General features: G+C 38.2%; 1 protein-coding gene across 1 annotated transcript in view; it reads right to left on the bottom strand.

The window, feature by feature from the left end:
* The window catches only part of NELL1 (neural EGFL like 1), a gene marked incomplete at its 5' end in the record, with an annotated part of 297,740 nt that overhangs the window by 185,683 nt on the left and 91,993 nt on the right, over positions 1-20,064 (bottom strand). Inside the window, one exon of the mRNA XM_082317413.1 lies at positions 17,436-17,564. Within this exon, the coding sequence (XP_082173539.1) occupies positions 17,436-17,564 (129 nt within the window). The remainder of the gene's footprint in view (positions 1-17,435; positions 17,565-20,064) is intronic.

The following is a 20,064-nucleotide window of genomic DNA, read 5'->3' on the forward strand; positions in this document are numbered from 1 at the left end:
TATGATTCTATGATATTGGTAGTGATTAAATGGAAGTGCACAACACAAACTGTGAGGTACATAATGATTTGATCATACACTAACATTTATCCTCATGCTTACAGCTCACTATTCACATGTCATTCAAGCCAACCTTGATGGATAAATATTAAAAGAGTTGGCTTTTCACTGCAGAGGAACATGAGAACAGAACACTGCATTTAAGACAAAACTAATCTAAATTCCTTAGGCAATATTCGGTTCAATACTTCATAGCTGCAACCCAAGCCTAATCCCTGCCTCACTATTTATTGAGGACTTTATTCTGTGGTTCTCTTGCACTACAGTGCTAGATAAAGGAAAAAATTCTTAAAATTTATTAAAAAGTCGTACATCATCCATGCATAGACTATCATGTCAGCACACAATTATGACAAGCCATCTCATGAGCAACACAGCGAGCCAGCGTATGGACTACTGAGCTGAACACCAGAGCCCAAAAATACTAGAGAAATCAAGAAGCTGGGTGATGCAAAGAAGTCCTCCCAAATCTAACCAATGCTACTTCTTGTATCGGAAAAGTCAGCAGAAGTGTAACAGCGAACAGCTTTCAGCTCTAGCTTCTTCCCCAACAGCCAACAGGGGAGAAGCAACACGTGGAAAGGATGTACTGTACAGCGCTTCGCAGCCCTGCTCTCAGCATTTTTTTCCGTTCTACCACGCGAAGGTACACAAGTCAATGTCTGAGTCCAAGTTCACGTGATTTAGATCCAGTAAAAGATTTAATCACACCTTCTCTATACTTTCCTTGACTGATTTGCCATTTTCTATCATGTTTGTCTTCGATTTCAAGGCCTATCATGTACTCTCCCCATTTTACCTATAATCACTCATTTGGTGCCCAGAGGATTCCCAACTAGAATCAAATCACAACAGTCACTTTTGACAATTCATTACTACTTTTTTTTTTTTTTGGAAAAAAACAAGCAAGCACAGTCACTTATTCTCTCACATTGCACTCGAGATTAGCTCTGCATTAACAGTACCACCCCAAGCACACCATTCCCTTCAAACCTCCTTGGAATAATCCTTTTCCATGATGCCTAAAAGCCCTGATAAATGGTTCCGCTGAAGGTGTACTCCAGCCAGTTCCATATTTTTGCATTTTTCCAGTCATATGCGGTTTCCTGTTGTAATCTTCTGACAGCGTTTGATACGATCTTAAAGGTCTTTTCCAACCTAAATGATTCTGTGGGGCAATATGCCACACTGCAGCTCTCCCTTGGGTGGAAACGAGCCACTCCTACCTTCAAGCGACTGCCAGCCCTGTGGAGCAGGGCAGAGAGGAAACCCTTGCTGAGGTCTTCTCTTAAGCTGGGCATCATGGACTTCTTCACTTGGGGGCAAAGTCTGTTACAGAGGCTGACAGCTCTCGCTGAAGTAAGGACTTACTGTAACTTCCTACTTTTCAGAGAGAGTTGTCCCTACCTTAATTTCATCACCACAACCAATACATGTCAACAAAATTATTCTAGGTTTACAAAAATCAATTTTAAAGTGGAAACTATTCACTTTAAAAAGCAGGATTTTAGTTAACCAAAAGGAAGCTGTTCTAGGATCTCAGCTTCAAACTACATTCCCGCATTTTTTTCCTCCCACTTAAAACATGGTCTCTCGTCTTACACTCAGGTTATAAAGCCTCCTGGAAAAGGAATCATATTTTTATCATACATCTGAATAACATCTACTACAGAGACAGCCTGTGTCCAAAAACATAAGTCCCAGACACTGTAGAAATAAAATCGGTTATAAGAATATGTAGCTCCTCTATCTCTAGATCTTCCCATGCCATGTGATAGATGCACACACTTACTGATACATCTAATCATGAGTAAGAAAAAACCCCAAAACTACAACAGCATCTTATAGCTACCCTAGAACTGCAATGGCCTCTCGTAAGGAAGGCTAACTATAGAACTAGCAAAAACCAAAACACTGGAACTTTAGTGGCACACCACAAGCATATCAATTCAGGTTAAATTAATGATATACATATATATACGTATATGCATATACAGGCTATCTCCTGTCTATATGCCTACCATAACATCACATTACTCCTGCAATTCAGCTAAGCATTACACAGCAGTTCAGTCCTGCTGTTGGTTAAACAACTGCAACAAAAATACATTCTCAATTTTTTCAAGATGCGAAGCATTTTTTCTGGATACAGCCAAGCAATAATCTAATATGCCCCACTACATAAAACCAACCTATGATAAGACATACAACTGACATATGTTCAAACAAAATTCCCCTAGGGTTTAAATGCACCCCCGGATCAGGAATATCAAAGAATAGCATCTGACGCTGCTGCAGTTAAGACAGCCCTAACTCGGTTTATCCCCTGTAGCTCCAAACAGTTTAACAGATGATACAGTCTTTCTATCTACAGACCAAAATACCTCCTACTGATTTTTTTTTTTTTTTTTTCCCCAAGGAGTAACAGTGCCAGCTCTTATGCTAGTTGTTGGATACTTATTTTTATGTCACAACAAAACAATTTCGGTATCATTTCTTCAACTTAAGTAATATTATTTTCCAAGACTTAAGTCAAAGAAATTGCACCAATCAACCAGTTACAGATTCAAAAAAATGTTTCCAACTAATTCAGTTTAAAAGGGAATAGACAGCTCATGCCCCCCCGTACCCTTAAATGAGAATGAGGGTATAATGCCTGCGTCCCAACTCTCCAGTCTCAGAAGAACCATCTCAGTCTCCTTCAGGTTTTTCTTTTGAAGGATAGGGAGTTATCAACTGTAACAGAAACTCACGCAAGTCAAAATAAAGAAAATACTTTACTACAAACAGGTTGCTTTTCCCTCAAGATTTCCGATTTTCTTGCAGTTTGTAACTTCAACACTTTCTGGCTGTCTCAGGTTTTCTCAGCATCACCAGTTCTTGAGAATTCAGTATGTCTACTGATTTCACAGGAGTCAGATTAGGGCTGTGAAGAAAACGAGTGACAGTTTCTCTGTTTTAGTAATAACATTAAAGGAAGAGTTCTCAAGTCGGTCACTTTAGAATTAATTAAAATACAGGAGAAACTACTGGGGAATGATTTATATTCCAAGGGGATTATGGCTAACGCTAAAATGTTTACAAAATCAACGGGAACCTAGCACAAACCAGATATAGCTCAAGGGAATTCATATTGATTAGATTCCCATGTAGTCCAAGATACAGTTCTCTTTTCCATGTTCCTCATTAGTTCATTTCAAGATTTACGTGAATTGCAAAATAGATGTAACTGAGCTCCAGTTATGTATATTGTGTTAACTAAGAAAAAAAAAAATTCTACTCACCTGAAACGGGAATTCATTTGTTTCCAAATGTTTAATGAGAGAGGATGGTTCAGTCCACCTCCACATTCATCATCTGTTGCACATTAACGAATATCCAATAATGCCAATACTAACCAAGAAACAACTGACAGAATCTGTTAGCACTCAGACTGAGTTGCCACTGTCCCTGTGTATCCACAACACAAAAGCAAGTACTCCTGGCAACCAAAACAGTGTATGGCAAAAGCTGTACGTCTGTATAACGTCCAATGTTTTGTAGCCTTTCACGTAGGATAGCGCTGACAGTAAAAACAGCAAGGTGCTAATTACTAAAAGGTATGTTGGTGCACTGCAGCTGCTGTGTTGTCACGCATCAGCTGCCCTACCAGCCACAAAGGCGTGTCATGTTTTAGCCAAATTTGATATTACTGTTTGTACAGAAAAATCCTTAGATGAAAACCGCACATAGTGGCAGTGCCAGGCTCCAAACTGATTCTCGTAGAAAAGAAAGACTGGAAATTGTGCCTTACATTCTTTCACAAACTGAATGCACTTCAGATTGCTGCTGACCTTTTCACAATAGCACTGATTCAGCTAGCTAGACTGAAAACCAAAAAGCAAATAGTCACCTAAGAGGTAACAGGTTACAGCAAGCTCAGAACACAGTAGAAGGCCTGACCCTCAAAGGTTAATGTCACTTGTGCCCAAGTAAATGAAGGAAACTTTTCATTACCAGCACAGTGGTTCTTAAATAGAAATTAAAATTCCAGTAAAACAGTGCTCACCTGAAAAATAATTCACATGCATGAACTAGTATCTTAAGAGTCTGAATCAGCCTAAATGTTGGTTACACAGATTCTAACATCTAGCAATTATCATGATCTTCCCCGTACGCTTACCCCATTTTCCATTTTGTCAGTTAAGTTACCATACAAGTCCATGTAAGTACTGAAAAATTCTTCCTCTGTTTCACCTAAGAAATTCATAATGGAAAACAATGTCCATATTCTAGTGGTACGGAAGAGCTTCAGAGAGAGGAGATCATCAGGATCATTCCTACTCCTGGAAACAGGAATGCATTAGCAACAATTTCAGGCTGCCATGGGATCCCTACTGCCTAAATGTTGCACTGTGGTCTTTGAAAAGATCTAGAGAGGAAGAAACACGAGCCCACTAATAGCATAGTCACGACATCGCGAAGCACTGAATCAACTCTGCACAAAATTGAGTTTTACTGCCTTATGGATGGGGGCTGGAAAGCAAGGAAACAAAGACCTGAGTGATCTGCTCCTGAGGAAACAGAAAAAGTGGGAATGGCAACAACTATCTTGAACATCCAGCATGAGGACAGGCCCTGCTTTATAATCTCTCCCCTGGGCAGCAGAAGCAGGAGCACAACTAAGCCCAGCATCTTGGGCTCCAACACATGGAAAGCAGAGAATAAGCGCATGGCCAATCTGCCACGATGGAGGCCTGCTGCCCCGGGAATCTGCCTGCTTTGCCTATGCCTAGAGCCAACCGGTAATTTTTCAGTGCAAACTCTTTGCAAATTAGATCTTCTCTCTTTTTGCAAAACACAGTGTGTCTCTGAGCTAACGCTAACTCCCATTCATGTCTGAAGATGCTACTGTGTATTCATATAATTATCTCAGCACTAATAGCTACCAATATGTACAGACACATTCTCTGGTGAAAGCTTGAAGGGAAAATGAGAGTCATAAGAATTAGGGAAACAAAATAATGACAATGAAGATGAGAGGTAAACAATCCTAAGGAAGATGAGAGATAAAAAGGAGTTTGCATTTCACGTGAAAGGGTTTGTTTTGTTTGTTTTCAATGCACATTAAGCACAACAATAACATACTTAAAGACATCAGATCAAGGGAAAAAACAGAATTAGAACTGAGAATATCTGAACCTAACTTACATTTAATATAGCCAATTTCATCCTAATCATTTTCAAGAACTTCCTTAAGCCTGTAAATAGAAAGAAAAATAATTTTCTACTATTGAAACACAGTGATCCATACAGGAACAACGGGCTTGAGGCATATACAGCTTCAGTGAGGGAGTTCAGGACAAGATATAAACACAGCAACATCTTCAACAGAACCAATACAAAAAAAGTCAATAAAATGCAATTAATCAGGAACTATCAATAGTGAGAAGGAAAACTGAGATATCTAATCTAGAAATGAAAGGAGGAAATTAAAAGGAAGTGCTAAGAAGAACAGACAATGAAAAGATTTCTAGGATGCCCAAAGGGTATTTTGAAATTTACCCTTTAGATATGAAGAACAGATACAATAACTGGAAAAATGGTAAGGTATCTTTTTGAAAAAAAATTTGAATACTAAAAATATTGTAAGAGTCAGCAAATCAATAGGAAACTAACATCAATATAAGAGTCATCTTTGTAGATGCTGTCCATACTTTTGTACTAATTTCAATTACTTGAATCAAAGTCTCTTTCTAACTTTTTTTAACTCTTTTCCCCAGCCTCCAAAAAGATTCAGGTACAAAGCAGCAGATTATTAAATAGAGGTAGATGTCTTAGAAAAACGCACTTTTTGAGAGATTTTTCACAGGCAGCTACCTACCTAAATGAAATTGATTTGTCCGTCAGCTATCTTGCAGACGAAGAGGAATTATCTTTCTAAAAATTAAATATGTACATGAATATTTTATAGAACGCCTTTCCTCAGTTGTCAATAACATTTAGTAACTAAAAGTGAAAAACAAAAAAAAAAAGGGAAAAGGAAAAAAAAGAAAACTTATTTCTTACTATACAAGCAGTTTTCTTACTATTCTATGCTAACTTCAGTCTGTCTTCGGGTGTTATTGTGTTGTCCCTTATCAGTTACCTTTATCCAGTAAACCTCGCAATACCCCAGCAAGACAACAAAGGATTTTGTTATACACTATTATCCCAGTTTCCAGACTACAAACCAAAACGGATAAACCCGCACAGACATACACCAGGACATGGACAGATCCGACGCCCAGGAAGGCCCAGGTAAAGTTTCCTTTCCTTACTAGGACAGTGCAACTGGACAAAGCAGTCTTATTTCTAGTTTCAGTTCAAGTATAGCTCCTCATGCGATATAATCAGAAAATAATATGTTGCTCTTTTTCTTCCCTAAATTTATAAATGTGTTTCCATAAATGAATTGCACTGAAAAAAACAGGGAATTGATTTATTATTTGAAAATAAAACAATACAAATATTTAAAACAAATATGTCTCAATTTCAGTGGTGAGCAGAAACAGATATATTAAAATTGCTATACGCCAGTGTAACCCTACTACATCTGGATTATGTCAAAAGCTCAATGCCTTTTAAGAAATTCAGAATAGATTGCACTTAATACGGACACACCCGGTGCAAGGAGCATACAACTCAATTCCAAATTAATCTGAACAAAAGCCATAAGGAGAAATGTAGGAAAAGGATGTAAAATATGCACGCTGAAATCCTGAAAAGAAAGTAAAGAGTTAACCAGATAGCAAAGCCCTAGGTTAGCAATAATGTCTTTTCCAACGATTTCTTAACTTTCATGCTTTGTTTTTTTATATGTACATTAGCTTTGAATACCCAGAACCACATCAGTAAGTCGCTTACTAAATTTTGCATGAAAAAATGCGTTAGTATAAACTGACATTTGTCATGGATTTAGAGACTCTTGTACTTTTAGAACCAATTTTGTTTTTCTATCTACTGGAAACAAAATATATTCACATAAGGAAAAAAGCAATAGATAATATTTACTGGAACAGCCCCCAGTTATGCTATTACCAAGGGCAAAACACATTTTCTATTAAAAATGATAAAAAATAAATATTTTTATGAGAAACCAGATGATTTTTCCATTTAGTTTTTCTTTTTTTTTTTTTTTTTTTGACTGAAGGACAAAAAACTTAATTTCACTCAGTAGCTTCAAAAAAAAAAAAATTAACAGTTGTGTGGAGAAGGGGGTGGTTGTTTGGTTTGTTGCTCTTTTTTTTTCTTTTGCAACTAACTTTAGGTAGAGCAAAGCCTTTAATTTTAATCATACAACTGGTCAACACAAAACATCTACTAGATGTCCTTTTCTGGATGCAGCAAAGCTGCTGTATTTGTGACCTATATTACAGACCCTGAGCACCCTAAGTTTCCTGGCTCCCCAAGGCCCTAGCCTTTCACCTTCTCTGTAGCAACATTCACCCCTCTTACCTTCTCCCAACATGGGGTGCTGTGACTTCGCGGCCAGGCAAAGTGCCACTGTGTCCCGCAGGGTCCCTACCCGCTTACGGCTCAGCATCTGTTCAAGATGCACCAGAGCCTCAGACCCACTTGTACAGAAGCAGCTGAAACTGCTTAAAAGGGGTAAAAAAAAAAAAAAAAAAAAAGTCTTTGGCACACCACAGCAATGAGAACAGCTCCTGAGGAGTTTAATGTCATTTTTCCCCCAAGATCCCTAACCTCCATATACAAACCTGAATAAAAATTATTTTCTACACGTACTTCACTGCGCCCATTACCTCAGGACTCAACACACTCTAGGCTGAGATGAGAGTCCTGTAAGTCCTTCACATGGGTCCTCCAGCGAATCAATTTTTTTGCGTGTGTTTCCAAAATTGATGGGGGGTTGGAGCTGTTCATTTCAGTTTGTGATAGAAGCTGCTGTAGGACAAGTGCACATCCTTCCCTCTTCTGACCTACCCATGACAACCTTACAGTTACACTTTAGACAGCCTCAAAATTGGATCTGTTGTTCTACTAGCATATTGCCAGCACAGACCTTGAAGCAGCTAGATGACATCATTTACAACATGGATTTTCACACGGTCACAGTCAAGCCCAATCCAACAGGTTATCTATAAACCATCTGTGAGAACTTCCATTTGGTCACGGGACTCCACGCCCCCAAAGCCATTCTTTAAGAGCAATGGAGAGACAGCTTAAGCATCAAAACTGCACATCAAGTTTCTTTCAAGTAGCTAAAAAAAAGTTTACAAGCACCAGCATTTAAAAGAGATTATCCTCTTCTCATTTCAAGACTTTCAACTATGCAAAACAGTTGCCTTTTCCACAGTCCCAAACACTGCAAAAGCTAACCATAGAGAGTCAACAGCATCTAATGTCCCTCCAGTGCTCTCGATGCAGAACACACTACAGGATAAGAGACAACAGAATCACCAAAAAAAAAAAAAAATTAGGTTGGAAGTTACCTCTGGAGGTTTTCTATTCCAATCCCCTTTTGAACTTCACAGGCCCTTGAGAAAGTTGCTAGTCTATCAGAACCTGGATAACTAAAGGCTTTCGTACTGCCATAGGAAAACACCATTTTGCATATATGTATACCCACACACGCGTCATTTTTTGTACAATTCTAGTTATGCTCCAGATTTTAAAAAAGGCAAAACCTCAACACCTCAACCTCTAAGTTTTAAGAACTAAGCGCACAATTTTTAGCACCTTGTATAAAAGTACCGGTAAGTGGCTTCCATTCAAGTCCAGGCAACACTTCCTCATTACTTACAGATATTTCTCAGCATTTTACAGTCCAGCTGAACCACCAGCAAACTTCTGATCATCACTACAAGAACAACTCAGGTTTTTTTCTTTGCTTTGCTGCCAAATGTTTGATGCAAACACTTACCTGGTCTAAACTGCCACAGCTCCACTAAAAACTCTTCCAAATTCTTCCCTTCTTCATTGATGTCAGCAGAAATACGACAGGAGCTACACTATGTCATAATTTGCAGAAAGAATTTTGGCAGTATCAGGAACAATACAAGGGCTTAATGGGTAAAGAGCAGCAAGAGCTCCTTCTGCTCACAAGGGTTAGTACATACATATCACATCACCTTTCATTGCATGGACTTCTCCCTCTTTCAGTCCTGGAAAATACAATGAGGACAATTTGCTATAAGGGTCATTATAGTGTAAAGACAATGATGCTGACCCAGCAGGAACATACAATATTCTTTTTTCTCCTACTGGTCGGCTTTTAAGTCAGATTCTGCTACAGTTAGTAGCCAGCAACATGTCACTGGGCTTTTATTTAACCTATCTGAAAATGAGATAAAGATCTATTTTTTAAAGAGTAGTTAGAAGGGAAGGCTGTGAAAGTCCAGTTTATGAGGCGCTCATAAACTCTAGGCCACCTCGAGAGAGGTTGTCCTAAAGAGAGGCAGTCCTTTCCATCTCTGCTCCTACCCATCCACCCCTCCACAAATTCAAAAATACATGAATGCACCCATGCCCCCAAATCTGGAATGCGGACAAAGAGATCTTGGAGGCTGGATGCAAATATAGATTGGAGAGACAGTGAAGTGCTTAAAGACAGACAGTGAACTACACCAGTATTGTTTTGTTCTGTATTAGAAATGATCAGCCTATTCTTGGCAAATAACAAAAGGTAAAAAGCAAAGCTTTACATACGAGAGACCAAATTACGTCCAATACCATTCAGAGGAATGCAACGCTAACATGTAAGAGCATTTGTTGGAGGGGAGACAGCATCCCCAATCCCTCCATGCGAACAAACGTCTCAACAGTCTCAGAGCAGGATTTTCGTTGCCATTCTGAAGGGGTGAAGAGGTTGTTTTCCTTTAGTAGCAGTGATTGTAATCTCTTCCAATGCAAGTTACTAACATAAGAACTGACAGCTGCAAGGCTGAATTTCGTTGGAGCCATAATTATTTATGACACTTTATTACAACATCTCCAAAACATATGGTTACCTTATTAGAAATTAAAATTTATTTTCATATAAATCTCAGCATGACATTACACCAAAAGAACTAAAGTTACTCCAGGGGATGGCAAATAATTTCCCTTTCCAGGGTTTGGTAGTTGGAATATGAATTTAAACTAATTCACTTGTAAATATAAAGGCAGTTTTGCTAAAACAAATAATACATCTAGAGCCATATAAGGCATAAACATAATTTTCCAACAAGCTCCTGAATCACCTTACTATAAAAATTTTAACATTTTGTTTGAAAACTTTCTGTCCACTAGCAAGTATATCATCTCTGCCTTGGAACGTATGCGTTTACTTGGCGGGGGGAGCGTCCTCTTTTGGTTTTCATTCAGGTCTCCTCCACTAGCAGCTCACAGCACAAGGAAACTGCAGTCTCATTTATTAAAGTCCATAAACCCACAAAATGCAGGAGACTGACTGACAAGTGCCTGCCTTTTTGATCACGTTATAAAAGATGAATATGAGTTCATGCAATGGTTAAGATTATCATTTAAAACAAAAAGTCTTTCGCTATGAAAAGAGTCGATGGGATAAATGTATTATTTGCATTATATCACCAAGAGAAGGGACTTTCATTGACAAATAGGATTACATACATGAGTGGAAGTTTAAAATTGACACTGTCTGGTAAGTGAAGTCTTAAAAAGTAGGTTAAAAGTGTCTTTCAAAGGAACTGTGAACTTTTAAAAAAGAAACCTAGCATCAAGTCACGTTTATAAAAGGCGGGGGAGGTGTTTGTTTGGGGTTTTTGGCTGGGCGGGGAGGTGGTTTGGAGTTTTTCCTTGTTTTGTTGTGGTGGGGGTTTTTTTAAGTCTCCATGTGAGGAATTGGTTCCAACTGAAACACTACCATTGAGGCAGAGATGATAATCTTGACTGTACCATTTTTAGATGCTTCTCCTGCCCTCCTCTTTACTACAGTTTCAGCGTAGAGAAAAAAATCAGTGCATTTGTGGTGAACATAGTCATTTGCCATCAATATTTGTTCCATTTTCTTAGATTTCGGTAATTTCATGAAGTACCCAGTATGTACAGATATGCATATATGTACACCTATGCAGCACAGAACATAAGTTTATTATAGTATACAGTGAATAACAACCGCAGTAAATATGGACATCTTGTGAGGCAGGTTTTTTGAGAGTACAACAGAAGGATTATCATTAAAAGCTGACCCAGAAGTCAAGTCAATGGACACCATCCCAAACCACAGTCATACATCACTGCCACGCAGAAGGTTTATATGATACCACATAATGTTAATGTCACCTCCCAAGCCACAATGCAGTGAAATTAGAACAGCTGCAATGAAATCACAACAGAGGAGGAGGGGAAAATTCAACAAAATTCAACTTATTTTATACAGCAAGAAAAACCTCAGCTGTGGAAACTCAGTGGATTGCCAACAGGCTTTTACTCTGAAGGCCATATGCAGGACTGGGTTTATTCTTTTTCAGTTTAAACTGCTCGGGAAGAGTTCTGCACGCTAAACAGCTATTTACGTACAGGATGGGATGAGTCAAAGGATTAAACATTAGAGGTAAGCTTTATCAAGCTCTCTCATCTTCAGAACCATAACAGAAGCCACCTTGTATGATGAAAGATTTTTTTGTTCCTTTGTGTTTTGCAACAAAGTAAACTTTTATTTTTGTTTTTCATTAAAGCATGCTGACAGCAAGGTCTTTGCATCTGGAACTAATCCCTTTATCTTAGAAGGCTAACTTTTCCTGATTTCCATGACAATGGAAAAAAATCACCTTTTTCCTCTGCATTTTGCAATTATTTTTTTCAATATGACTTTCAGAAAACAAACATTTTCTGACTAAACCTACATTAATGTGAGTATCTTCGGAACGGAATTTTCAAACATATTTACATATCTGTCTTTCTGTAAAGAATTTCCTGACTACATCTGACATCACCAAGTTCAAAGGAAAAGAAACCGAAAGCAGTAAAGTGCACTGTATGTGGCTGGAACATACTTACGAGTTACAAGGAAATTAAAAGTGGTTTTATTTGTAAAATAACTAGCAGCAGAATCCTGAGGTTCCAAGCTTACTCTCTTCTCAGGTTGAGCACTTGATAGCCTTATATATGTAAGTTAACCAACACTCCTGTGTTGGGAAATTATATTGTTCTACAAACCTAAGATAAGTAAGAATGGGGTCTCTTGCTTTACAATTTCAAATACTGAGACAACTAACTTGCAGAGCTCTAAATCAAAATACATAAAACAGACCAAAAAAAAGTGGAAGAAAAATATTAGCTTTTGAATTTTATTGTCAAGTAAGTGAGATACAAAGCTTTATCTAGTCCGTCTTCAGAGGTCTTGGACTGAGAGCAGAGCTCCCAGCCTGTACTGGAGATGCCTCTAACCCTAACCACACTGCCTGCCCACAGCTCTCCTGGTGCCACGTGCAGTATCAGGCTGTTGTAGAAGAGAGACTGGATGCCCAGTAAGGGAGCAGAAGCTGCTGGAGACCACCGCACGGCGGTATGGCACATCAGGCGGACAGGTGGCCTGATCTGTCCATGCTGCGTGCTTGGGTCCATGCTCAGGGGCAAACAAGCACTCAGTTTTCTCCCCAGACTTTCATTCGTCTTTATGACATCTCCCCAAAACCTGCCAGCCCAGTAAAATCATCGTTAACTCTTCCTTAGGCTACAAAATGAGCAGGTTTTCTCAATTTGGCTAGTATTTCACAGCTTATGTGACATTTTTTGAAATGAGCAGTAATTTGTTAACAACAAATCAAGGTAACATGTTTGCAGCACAGAAGTGAAAGAGTGACTTAGTCCGGTTCCTTCTGAATGAAAGTCACAAGTGGTTCTAGAGCATTCTATCAGGACAAAAAATGGGAAGAGTTTTCACAAATATTAAGGCATTTAAGTGATTAACTCTAAGCTGAGGTAACAGCACTAAGGTGACCTTGAGGGTCAGGTCATATAAGCAAACTAACTATACTGCCTGAATTAATCTCACAGAAATATATTCTTCACAGATCTTCTCCTGTCACTATTAACCCATGCAACTTTAGCAGTAAAGGAGAAAAAAGCAAAAAAAAAAAAAGCCAACACGAGGTATTCTCAACACTACTTTTGGCCTCTTCTTTAAGGGCAAAGCAGACTCACCTGAGATATCCTGTCCTAACCACAGCCTAACAGGCTGCTTCTGCCAGAGAAGGTGTTTTGGTTTTTTATATTCTTGTAAAATAGCTTTATTTTGTTACCTGTTCCTAAAAGACCAACTCAGATTCACACAGCTTGTTTACACTCTACATCGACAGCTGGAAGACATCCTAGAGAGCACGTGTCATCCTACTTAGATATATAGGGAAAGCACACCCTACAATACAGTCACACAATGAGAATAATCATCTTGTAGGTCCATTTTAGTCAATGGATCCTTTCTTGTATTATACCCCCTATCACGGGAACACTCTCTGGTGACACTGGTTAAGCACATGCTGTGTAACATGACAAGACATCTTGTAGTATGCTACTGTATCACTTCTAGATGTTTCTTGGGGGCGTAAGTAGTGCCTGAAGGACAGAAGGCTAATACTGATTTTCTCGTTCCATGCACTCTTGTCAGCGAGAAGAGGCATGCATTTATCCTAACTGGGAGATTCATCCCACTTCAGATTTAAACAGCTCTCACAATGAATCAGAGCTCAACAGCAATTAGGTAATAACCACTTTTGCACCAACATAACAACTTTGCAGGTAGCAAAGGGCTGTTAATGTTTCAAGCTAAGAAGGTAGTAAAGAACGCAGAACTGAAATGTGGCAGGAAAAAATGATTCTGCTTTTGCTCTTTGCTGTGAAAAATATAGCAGAAAATCACCAAATTCTTTTCAGAAGAGATAGCTCTTCGCTTATTAGCATCTAGAAAGTGAGGATAACCACGCTAGCAACAAGCCTGACTTTCAGCTGATTTGGCTTGATTTTTCTTACTTCGTCTCTGAGCTTCAGACTCACCATTTGCTGACACTTTCCTGTCTCTTTGTTTGCATTACGTGGACTGTCCTATTAGTATTTGTGAAGTAGCCACCGACTGTGGAGTTTCCTGGCTTTGAAGAAGTACAGAGTATCGGCAGGTCTGTTGTACACACCACGTCTGGAAGAACCGTCATGAGACGGACTCAAATGAATTCCCCATTTTGGTCCTGGTTTTGCCACCGAACTGCTGCGCCATCTGTAACTACCTCTCACGCATGCAACTTCCAGCCCTCAACACAGGTGCTCACATGTCATGTGCTAAAAAGTCATAGCTCGAAGCGTGCACATGCTGCTACAGCTTGAATGCTTGCATCCTGCCGACATTGGACTCTGGCTCCTTGTGTAATTCCCAGAATTTATCCGTGCATATGTGACAGAGATAAAGGGACGCTGGTTCAACACTTGTGCCTAAGCATCCCCAGTAGCAGTTAAATTTCAGTCAACATGATTAATAGAAATACCTCTATACAGCTCTCTGCAAATGATGAATGCTCTAATTATGTCTCATACATGCAAGACAAGTAGGCAAATGGCAAAAAAACCCCAACTTTTCTGTTTTTAAGTGAAATATACTGTTTTTACAAAGCACAGAGAATCTCCACTTATCTCCTTCATTCATTACAAGCTTCATTTATTTGCTTGTTTTCAGAAACTGTCTTCCCTAAACAGATCTACATTATTTCAAAAGTGGAATACATATAGTGAGTGGTTATCCTACACGTATATTTTGACATGAGGAGCTACTTGAAAAGTAGTTACTGAGAATGAACAGTAAAAGCCTCTTGGGTTTTTGTTATTTATTTTACAAATTTGCCGATGTCGATTCTCTGACAAAAGTTAGAATCTTTTTAATTTTTTTCCACAATACTGCAAATGTGAATATGGACTGCTAAAAAAAGATACAAATGCATGTGAAAAAGCAAAGCAGACTCAAACACAATTCTTCAGAGATCTTACAAGATCAAAATGATGCCATAAGGTCCAGCAAGATAAAACTGTGTCAATAAGAGCGAGCAGAAATAACAGTAAAAACACAGGTAAGGTACAATAATACCATACATTAGAATTCACATGCACAAGTATTTCAAATACACTGCAAAGATGAGAAATCTGGAAAGCTCCAAGTTAATGATCTGGAGCACTCTGAACTAAGGTGCCACTTACCAGCACATGTCACGAGTATGAAATAGCTTAACCTCGCCATCTCAAAGGAAACCATAATCTCATAGGCCTTTTAAGTTTAAAGGCTTAGGAATGCTGAAGATAAATTCAGACCTACAGCTGAGAATGATAGCTCCTTGCTTCCACAGGTGTATGTTTACTACTTGTTATTCAAGTGTTTTCCGTATTTAATTCTTACACAGTACACACAGGAATCCAAAACTACAAAAAAAAAAAAATCCACCCCTATACAATACCAACATTCTGCCAAATTCTACCTTCGGATACATGCCTTTGACCTCATTTATTTAAATCACAGCTTCACCATGCACTTGAGAACATTACAGAGGCAACTATGAAATGACTCTATTTAGCAGATTAAACACATAAATGAGAGAAATGAGGTTAGAGAGGCATATAAAGAGGTTTTGCAGAAAGCTGTTCTGAGGAGTGAAAGGAAGCTCTTCACAGGGCTGACAGGAGTCACCTCTTGGCTAATCGATTCGGCAGTCTGTAGTTTCCCTTGCTGAAGAGCCTTCTCTTCTCTACGTTACCTCCTAAGTACTACTCTCCTTCTAGCAAATTTATAATTTCATAACATGCAGAAAGCCTCTCTCATCTATCCCACAGTCTCAGGCAGCAAAAGCATGCATGTTTGTTTTGCTGCCCCATGTTTCACCCACACGCACAGAAGTCAGGGATTTGATTTGTCCCAAAATTTAACGCAACACAGACCAGATATGTTGTAATTCCTGCTAATTTCTTCAAAAAGCTCTTTCGTTCCCCACCACTACCACTAATGCACTGCCAACATCTCCAAAATTATTTGAGTCAAGATGTTTAAATTTTTTTTCTATAGAGGAAAAAAGGGAGAGTCTGCTACTAGGTAAATAAAAACAGTAAGCACTGATTTTATTTAAAACAGAGAAGAAACAACAAATACTGCATTCTGTATCATAGCTGATAAAAACCCTTGTTACTGTCTTCCGATTTCTGAGTAGTCCTTAGAGTACCTATAACGCAGCTCTTCTCACAGGTTTTTTTGTGCAGTTTCTCTGTATACAGTATATCCGCTGCCTACCTTCAAAAAAAAGGTGTAAACTCTTTTCCCAGTCACTGAAAGTGCAAATATAGGACGATTCAAATTGTTGTTTGTAGAGAACTGACTAAATACCATAAGGTTTATAGTTGCAATTTACTGAACAGCTTTATAAACTGCTATTTAAAGCAGTCCTGTTCACTTAGATACACTACGAAGTCTTTTTAAGAAAGCGGGATCATTTAAGCCCAGTCCATGCATGTCGTTTTTATTCTTTCATCCTGTCTTCCAATTCTTACAGAATATTTTAACAGCTTGTCAAAAATGCCATCTCCCTTCCATCACTAGTACTACTGGAAAAAGAATCTAGGGAAACATTTTTTACAAGTATTTCAAAAACTTTCTATGATGGCCAAAAGATTAAATATTGCAGCCTGACATAAAAGGGCATTAAAAAAAAAAATACACCACAATGCAAAGGCAGGAAGGAACATGGTATACGTTGATTCGTCAATTTAGTTTTTAATAAGTACATCATAGCTACAAACAGCAAGCTCTAGAAAACACTGAGAAACACAAAGGAGAATAATGCCCCATTACATTCGTTCCTGTGATGGAATAATACATCAACAGAAGTACCTCAGCTACACTCGTCTAAGAAACAGGTCTCTTCTGTATCATAGGAAAACCATTTCAGTAAAGTACCTGGCCCACAGAAGTACTTCAGGAAGGACTGCAGATCATCATTTCTATATTCGAGCCTCAGTACACTTTCACACTTACCTTTCTCACAAATGTCAGCAGAATTCCCACTTCCTAAATTAATGCGCCTTATAAAGATGTTGTTCTCTAAAAAACATTTTAGAAGGTAGGTGCTATTGTCTGAATAACGGTATTTTAAAAATTTTAATGACAGCATGACCACGGTGTGCCAAGGCAGAACTGCAACAATGAAGGATGCCCACAGACAGGCAACTTGAATGGTCTAGCAGCACCACCTGTAATGTTCAATCCATATTTATGAACGCAAGAAGGGCCCTTGTGATATTCACCATCATGAAACTGAACTTTGCAATGAAATTCATTTGTCAACCATTCATTTAATACTATGTTTCTGAGTAGGTTGTTAAGAGGACAGGTCTTTGAATATTTTGTTTACCTTCACAATATGCAGAGTCGCCTTGGACAGAGAGATAACCATTCTTGCACTCACAAGTAGCTTTTGTGTTCCAGTTTTTGCACTCTGAATTTTCACCACACCTGTGCCCCTCTGCACAGAAGTTATGGCCTGAAATACAAGGAACATGCAACCTGGTATTAAAACGTGTTTATTTGAGATATTCAGGTTTAATATTTACATTGACTGTGTAACTCTGAAAAATTTGGCATGCTACATTCCAGAAATTCTCTCTATAAACCAATCTGGTGCACACAGGCTTTTTGGATTCCTCCATCAATTCATTCTCAGTAAAACCATTTTGTTCAAAAATCTATTTGTATGACTAGTTTTAGTTAGGAGAAAAGACAACTTCAAGGCAGGAAGCCATGACAATACATTAGTCTTCTACTGAACCCACGTAGGATAAAACGCCACCTTATCTCCGATTGCCAAGAAGTGTAACACTAACTTATGCCAAAAGGATAATAAAGTGTAATATCAAAAAATATCCTTCACATTTCTCTTATTATGCACAATCAAGGGTGCTTTTAGAAGAGCAAACATGAGACATCGCATTAGAACACAAAACTATACTGGTAGTCAAAACAACCTCACGCACTGCTTTGTAATTCTGTTATCAAAAACTACCTGGATTGCTTCTACAGTTTATAATTAATCCATGCTTCATGTTTTGCAGGGGACAATTTTTACTAATCTCTCCTTTTTCCTTGACACAACTTCCGAGTCGTTTCTTTGTCAACAGTTTCTTTTATTCCATACAAAGTCATTTCTACAAACATGATGAACTTTCCCACTTTCTTCTATAAAGGCACAACTGGCTGAAGTTCTTTCTTCCTGATTTTTAATATTTCTCAAAGATGTGTCAAAACCTCTCTCCGCTGAAGTCTAAAGTGAAAGTAATTGCAACTTTATCTCTTTGAAGGAACTCCACTGCAAGTACTGTAAAAGATAACTAAATACCTTACAGAATTTGAAAACAGGAATTTTTTTCCCCCACTGGCGTATTTTTGATGGATTTCTCTCAAATAATAACCAAGAGTCAATTTCTATTTGCCTGAGATATATAAACAGTCATTTGGGTAATTATTTTTTTCTGGATCTTCTCTCCTGGAAGGAGGGAAACCAGAAACCCAGACATACCATCAGCTTGTATTCCAACTTGCGCCTATATGAATAAAAGAACAGTTTCTGGTAATTCTGCCTGGTGATAAAGGAGCAAACTAAGTTCTAGTTCACTGATCCTAAACTTTCTCAACATCACCTAAAGACAGCTAAGAAAAAGATGACCTAGACTTCTAAGATCTAAACGCCAGATTCAGATCTTTGTTCATATCCCTTGCTTTGATATTCTTTAAGGAACTTCGGAAGACACTAGCTTATATTAAATATAGTTTTCATCTACAGTAATCAGATTTTCATAGGACTATCCTGAAGCTGTTATTCATTGAGGGGGTTTTTTAATTCGTTTTTAAACATGCACTTCAGTCATCTACTAATTTAAAACTCAGGTTTTATCATTTTAGTGCTCTCCAACTTTATGAGTCTGATCATCTAACGCTGGGTTGTGAGGTCTTTTTTAAAAAAACGTAACACTTGTTAGCAAGGAGGACACTTTCTCAGTGTCAACGTCCAACTCTACACTTAAACTTCAGATTAATTTTATTAACAACCAAGGTATCTTGCTTGTGCTCAGTTAGCTCTTTCTTTCATTGTAATCCAACTTGCAAAAAGGAACCAACTCCATTAATGAAAACTGCAGATATCCCTTCTAGTCTTCAGTCATTTCACAGTCTGGTAAAAACCACTCCAGTATTCCAGATACAGCCTTGTCAAGCCTGAGTAAATTTTATACGGGTAAAAAAGGGTGCAGTTACACTGCCTTTAGCCATTTATGCAATCACAGTATTTGACTTCTCATTTTTGCCTTTATAATTATAATCTAAACCAAACACTGGAACCCATCTCCCCAAACATATCCATTCAGCATCAAATTTATACTCCCCAAGCAGGATTACTATTCTGTTGGCATTCTAGATAATATTCAAGAGATGACAAGTTTTATAATGTTTTCTTTATCACTGTTTCCCCTAAGACTATGACATCCTAGTCTATTTCCTGCTCCTTTGGAATAATAATTCTCCTTTGAACTCATACACAGTATTAGTTTTATATTTGATTATTATTGGTAGCTACTACTATTCAGAACTGATGTAACATATCAGCATGTTAAGCTAGGCACTATAAAAATACCACATTTTCATTTAGTGTGTCTAGTGTGCTGTCTTAGGATATTTTAATTTTTTTTATTTATTTATTTGTATTTCCCTCTCACCCAAACCTGTAAAAATTATTTCACCTTTCTCAGCATGTTTTAGTTACAATAGTCCTTATACAACTTTCTGCACCAAAAAAAAAAAAATTGATTCTGGGCTCTCTTTATCCCAGTGAGTCAGCATTTTACCCTGTGATAAACTCATGGCAAATGTAACACTTAGAATTAGCCAAAGGGACGGCTTCTCAGGGTCAACTTTCATCACAAGTCCCGCGTCCCAGATCAACCGCTCTTCTCTATCAGCACTTTCTCCCAAGCACAAGCTGCTGATTAGTT

Source organism: Platalea leucorodia (genome assembly GCF_965183815.1).
Source record: "Platalea leucorodia genome assembly, chromosome: 7".
Taxonomy (NCBI): Eukaryota; Metazoa; Chordata; class Aves; order Pelecaniformes; family Threskiornithidae; genus Platalea; species Platalea leucorodia.